We start from the raw sequence: 6,851 nt of genomic DNA, 5'->3' as shown, positions 1-6,851 counted from the left end.
TCCTGCTTTCACCAACAAAACCTGTGTGAGATGGTATTTCATCAAGGCTGAATACTCCTACTTTTTAAAAAAGAAAGCCCATTGCAGCTAGTGTAAATTTTGCTACTTAGCATTATAGTCTTCTCTTTAGTAAGATGTGAGTTAGCTTAGCTTTCTCATCTTGTCATGTCCCAAGGTTCAGAGACTTTATAACACTGCAATACTTTAGTCTTGTCCCGGTGCTGCTCCTTACTCTTAAAAATATTTCATTCCCTAAGTACCTGTTTTACAATCCAAACTGCTAGAAGAGTTCACTGTCCAGAAGAGAGAAGTTAATGAAGTGTCTTTTCACTAACAGTGAATTTATCAAAATCTATTTTAAGCAAGTGGAAATAGTAAAGGTCTTTTGAGTTGTTTGCTAAGTACACAGAAGTCTGCCATCTGGCCAAGATGGCCAAGATTGGCCAACTCCAATACTCAAGCCTTGCAAGGATGTCACAGAATCACAGAATCACAGAATCACTCGGTTGGAAAAGACCTCTGAGATCACCAGCCATTCCTGTCTACCCCCTAAACCATATCCTTAAGTACTTCATTTACCCGCTCTTTAAATACATCCAGGGATGGTGACTCCACCACCTCCCTGGGCAGCCTGTTCCAGCTTCTGACGACCCTCTCAGTAAAGAACTTCTTCCTTATCTCTAACCTGAACCTCCCTTGGCACAGCTTGGTGCCATTTCCTCTTGTTCTATCCCCCATCACCTGGGAGAAGAGACCAGCACCCACCTCTCTGCAACCTCCCTTGAGGTAGTTGTAGGTGGTGATGAGGTCTCCCCTCAGCCTTCTCTTCTCCAGGCTAAACAACCCCAACACTCTCAGCCTTTCTTTTTATCACACAAGAGCAAAAGGATAAATTCACCTCGTATTCAATCAGTGTGTATTGAAACTGTCTACATGAAACTAAATAATGTGCTTTCTTTTCCTCATGTATGTGCAACTGTGATTTTGTTATTTGGAAAATAAACTGCCATCGTATTTCTCTTCATTCGGCAAACAAACATAGTTACATTATCAGTGTTTGTTTTCACTTCCCATTGCATGGGAGCAAGTAATGCAGAAATGTAAAGTTCTGTATTACATTATGAATATGAACACACAACCATCAGTCAGCCTCTCCTGCTGTGTATGTCCAAGAAACTGGCATGAAAAAGCTGGATCCATTTCTGCTGTGATCAGTTTTGTACTGCTTTTTCCTCATTGTGCCCTGTTGCTGTTTTGCATTTTGTACTCTTCATTTTCACTAACTCAGTTTAAACCAATCTGGGAATAAAAGTAACTAAAATGAGAATAGGAGCCAGATTTCAGGGGAATAAGCCCAATTTACATTATGTGTTTCTCTGAAGTGAAGAACACTGGCTGGAATTTTCAAGCAGCTGCAAGAAATATGTGAGATAAGCTTTGTTCTTGTCTAATCTGTTTCCTTCATTGCCTGAAAATCCATCAGGAGAACTCTGATATAAATTTTATAAATAGCAGCTCCCTTGCCACATATACTGACAGTGCTCGCAAATATCAGAAACATTCTTGTCGACTCGCCAGGTGGGGGTCTGAAAGAATTAAGACAGCTTAGAAGACTGGGCAACTCCTATGCTTCTGCTTGCTGTTAGCTAGTGTGTTCAGTGCATCAAAAATAGCTAGCACCATTAGTTAAGTGCAAGTCTTAGTTACAATATGAAAAACAGATAAGCAGCCTCTGCCATCACAGCAGCATGGTGCTTAATGGCTGCTTGAAGGTACCATATAATCTTTTGGATGGCTTAATTGTTCCTTCGTAGTTCAAAGGAGAAGAGTGGTTATTAACCCTGGTGTTCTCACAACGTTTCAGAGTAGAACTTCACTGAATAATAAGTGCCCCTTAGATTACTAAGGACAGGGTCTATGGTTTATATAGCACTTGCTGTTGGAAAGGTAAACAGAAAGGAGTGTTCTGACCCTCATAATCTTATAGGATTGTGTTTGAGGAGCATGAAATTCCTTAACCTTGAACAAGCTGAAATATCAAATCCCAAAGCACTTACTGCTAATCAAAAACCAAAGAAAAGCAGACAACATTGCTGACAAAGTATTTTTTTCCAGTCATCATTTCATTTCCATCTAATTATTCATTTTAACTACTTTTGAAAGCTCTCATTTTCTAAACAGCATTGTTTTTAATTAGCAGGGGGACAATAAATAAGCAGAAGTAACTGGTGGAAAGGGTATAAGATTTCTCAAATATGTCACTTGCCCGAGTGGTGAGAAACTGAAGGTTGTCACCATCTGATGTTTGTTCATTGGTCTGTGTAAAATGAAGTGGTGATCTTAGTCCCATAGGTTGGAGAACACTTGCAGCACAGACGGCAGTAATTAACATTGCGGACAGCCTTTATAGCTACGCCAAGAACTGAATAGAGACGAAAACGTAATTTACCTTCTTTTATCCTTAAAGGTTTTGTTCCTTCATGTCAGAGTTCAGTCAGACTGGAGGAGCAGCTAAAGGAATTTGTTTTATCCGGTGCCCACATGATGCTTGTTCTTTTCAACAAAGCAAACATTTCAGCTTCTAGAGCCAGCAAATCAAGCAATGCATACAAACATAATCCCTTCCAAATAAAATTGAAGTCCAACTTAGATAACACCAACAGATAAAAAAAACCGACACCTGTAAAGGAATGATAAGAAGTTGATAAGCATTGATAAAAGTAGAAGTGAAGCAAAAGGCGATATTTCTATGGCACCCTTCTTTGTCATATCTTTAGCTGTACTAGAACTATAGCCTCAGTGAAATTTGTCCATGCGTGAAAGTTTTCCGCACCACAAAACTCAAAGTGGAGATAACTGTCAAGAATGCTCACAGATATTTCTCTAACTTTTTCAGTTCCGCTTGCTTAAATATTTTCTGAGTGTAGACTCTTTTGTAGTGAATTTAAGCCAGTGGTCATATACTTCGGGAGAAAAGGACTACATCACTGCAGGAAAAGTCAATCTCTGGCCAGGAACAGGCTGGCAAGGTTACCATGTGGTGGTTAAATGAATTTGATGACATGTTGAATTATGCAGATTTTGTGGACCAGAAATGCCACTCAATGGTTGCTACAGGGATCAGAAATCAACCTGTTGTGTAAAATTGTCAATTAATTTCTTGGACCTGGCAGAGATCATGAATTTCAAAGAAGTTTAGTTTGCCAAAACACCAGGTGATTGAAGCTTAATCCTCAAAACTACAATAAAGTGCTCTATAAGGAATAGATACACTGTCTGATTATTGACATGGTATGTTTCTTATTCTAGGTTCTGTCCTTAGGGGCTGATGTTCTACCAGAATACAAACTCCAGACACCTCGCATCAACAAGTTTACTATATTGCACTATAGTCCTTTCAAAGCCGTTTGGGATTGGCTCATCTTGTTGCTGGTAATATACACGGCCATATTCACCCCTTACTCTGCTGCCTTCCTTCTGAATGACAGTGAGGAACGGAAGAGGAGAGAATGTGGATATTCTTGCAGCCCACTGAATGTTGTAGACTTAATTGTGGATATTATGTTTATCATTGACATTCTAATAAACTTCAGAACAACATATGTAAACCAGAATGAAGAAGTGGTAAGTGATCCAGCAAAAATAGCAATTCACTACTTCAAAGGCTGGTTCCTAATTGACATGGTTGCTGCAATACCTTTTGACCTGCTGATTTTTGGCTCTGGCTCTGAAGAGGTAAGCTTAAAGGAATAAGAAAGCTTAAATCTTGAGTTTTTACGTTACTACAGTAGTCTGTACGTCCTCGTATTTTTTGCTCGTCAGTTATTAAGCTGTGTAGAAGTTCCACCCCATCTTTTAAAGTTAAAATAAAATTAAAACTCCCTGAGTAGAATAATGTCGAATATTAGCTTTCATTGACAGGGAAGCAAGTTGAACAATTCAGCTAGTACTTTTCAGTTATCCTATATTTGATACTATCTTTACAAATAATGAAATAAATATATAATGTATGAAGGATTTGTGAAATGCTTTTATTTAAGAACTGCTCCTTTGATGTGCTGCTTACTTTGTAAAAACCACTCATAATGTGTATAACTGTGTTGGTGTTAATGCATTAATATAAATTTTCTCTGTTGAAAATCTTTAGATGAGATTTTTTGCTCAGTGTAAACTAGATTTGTTGTAGTGTAAACTATACCAGTTAACAAAAAGCTTTGGCTGTTGTCTATTTTATCAAGAATATGGACTACCAGAAGAAAGAAAAAAAGATAACATAGGGTTAACCTTGCCAGACATGACTAATGTCCTCATCCTATCTGTACAATAGGTTAAAAAAGCGTTCAATATATGCATCCAGAAATTGCCCAAAGGTATATAAAGCATACACTATGTTCTGGATGCCTGACCCAGTTCTGCCTCCTGCCAAAGAATTTATTTAATTTAAGAAGGGCTAAAGTTATAATGCGTATTTTGATGAAAAGTGAGCTGACAAGTAGAGAATTGGGGGTTTTGTGATGCATAGCATACAGCAATCTAAAATAAAAAAAACCAACCCAGCAAACCAAGCAAAATATGATCCATTCACTTTCCAAAAAAAGCAAATCCATTTCTTAAAATTACTGTTTTGCACACATTGCCATAAGGGAGGCAGACAGTTTTGTTGACCATATGTGCCTCTCACTAATTGAAAAGAGAAAGGTGAAAGCTACAAACTAATCAGCAACCTTTAGCATGAAAATGTTCTGATCTGTTTGCCTCAGTGTCATAATACAGAGAACGCAAACATGTTTTCATTTCAACCCAAAAGCCTGATCTGAATTCCGAGCATACCCTAGCTACCCTCACAAACTATATGTAAACCTAATTAAGTATGCCTTTAAGGGTCAGTATAAAACAAATGGCACGTACCTACAAGCACCCTGAGAGTCTTGTGAGTATATTCAGTCTTAAAATTTCAGAAGTAGGATGAATATTAGTCACGCTTTTCTTAAACTCATTTTCTTAAATTTTATATAATGAAAACGTTTCACTGTCTCCTGTACTTCTGAAAACTCATTATAATAATGTGTTCTAACTCAGCAGTCACAGAAATCAGCAGTAACTTCCCTAATAAATAGTGATACTCCTACTAATTTGAACATGAGCACACACATTCAAGGTAAATGAGGAATCTGGAGGAACACATAGGTAATAGCATGCAATAGAAATAAGTTTTGTTGAATGACTGAAATAAGAAGAGAGAGAAAACATAAAGGACAAAGGGAATATGTTAATAGTTGTCTTACCAAAAGAGAACTTTTCTATTCAGAAGGTAAATAAAAAGCTCAGAGATTCAACAGAAACTCTGCTCACCTCTTGCATTGATTATCTGTGGTAGGTCTCAGTCTTTCTGCAGATATTTTTCTGCAGTTTTGACAGCGCACACACATAAAAGATTTTGACAGTGGTATTACTTCTAACTTGGACCACATCATTCCTCTTCAGGTGTGGTCTGAATCCCTTTCTTGTCACTGAGCACTCACCACTGCCAGAAATTATGTTCAGTGATTGGAAGTGTGGCACATCAGTTACAACAGGGACTAATTCCAAAGTTCACTGAAGGACTGCTCTTTGGATTTGACCCTGAACATCATTCTTCCACACCTCCTCTGTTAAAGATGTCCTTAAATGTAAAGTGCCGGGTGCTGAAGTGATGCTAAAGGGATAATTTGGACATAAGATACCGTTACAGTTTACTAGCAAACAAGTGCATTCGGAAAGGTGAGTACACAAATACAAAAACGTGGAACCTGGAACAGATATTATTGGGCCATATAGTGACTTTTTCAGTATTGTAGATATAAGTACATTAATTCTTTGTTCCCTTGAAGCCTAGCAATTGAACAGTTTCACTAAATAGAAAAATTTTGTTTACATAAGCAGCAATGAAGCTATGCAGATTATTACCAGTACATCATGCTATTGTGACTTCTCTCTCTCATTCATGGTATTGAATATGTCAGTCATTTTTTCTAAGCTTCTGCTCGCTGCAGTTTTTCTTCCTACGTTAGTAACTATAGTATTTCCCCAATTATTCCTTTTTGATAGTTTAGCAAGAAGAAGCAAACAAAACTGTTAAATGGAGCATTTTTCATTTAATGGGCTTTTTTTCAGTCAGAAGGGTTATATATTTTATGAAATAGCCCTTTTTTGTTATCTAGAGATTCCTCAAATAATATCCCCTACAAACAATTGTATTGAACAGTCTTTTTATTGTACACAGAAGCTCTGAAGAGAGCTCCGTGTGTGCTCACCCAGCTTTAAAACACCTTGATATCAAACCGAGTCTGGAAAGGGCAGGAGATAATAATCCAGATACCACATGTGGTACTATCTGAATGCTTCCATTTGAGCCATACTTTGTCAACCATAGGAAAGCAAGAGAGTAAGACAGTTAACTTTCCAATTTCTAAAATAAGGAATTAATACATTTAATTTTTTTACTGTTTAAGCAGACTCAACATGAAATTACTATGGCTGGTAGTAAACCGTTCTGTCTTTTTTGTGTATTTTAAATGTTTAATGACATCCCTGATACTGGGGAAGATAAAAATCATGAGTAAATGAGCTTTTTACTTTCTGTTCTTTTGGCAGTTTATTTTTTACCTTTCTGCTCAGCTGAGGAGTCTGGGTTGGATTTTAAACAAATAGTAGTTGCAGTGGCACAGCTCTTTAAAGCACACACATAGGTCATGTGCATATACAAGTGGAATTATGCTTACGGTTACTAGACATTTTTAAAGATGTGCATTTAGAATAATGCACTTTTTAATGTATTGATCAGCTTTTCACTTCAAAGACAGGTATACTGT

General features: G+C 37.3%; 1 protein-coding gene across 1 annotated transcript in view; it reads left to right on the top strand.

The window, feature by feature from the left end:
• The window catches only part of LOC104537712 (potassium voltage-gated channel subfamily H member 2-like), a 13,867-nt gene that overhangs the window by 1,463 nt on the left and 5,553 nt on the right, over positions 1-6,851 (top strand). The window contains exon 2 of the mRNA XM_010180682.1: positions 3,310-3,735. Within this exon, the coding sequence (XP_010178984.1) occupies positions 3,310-3,735 (426 nt within the window). The remainder of the gene's footprint in view (positions 1-3,309; positions 3,736-6,851) is intronic.

This window comes from Mesitornis unicolor, unplaced genomic scaffold (assembly GCF_000695765.1).
Source record: "Mesitornis unicolor isolate BGI_N332 unplaced genomic scaffold, ASM69576v1 scaffold6420, whole genome shotgun sequence".
Classification (NCBI taxonomy): domain Eukaryota; kingdom Metazoa; phylum Chordata; class Aves; order Mesitornithiformes; family Mesitornithidae; genus Mesitornis; species Mesitornis unicolor.
Note: the sequence above shows the minus strand (reverse complement) of the source record. Positions and strands in the feature narration are given on the sequence as shown.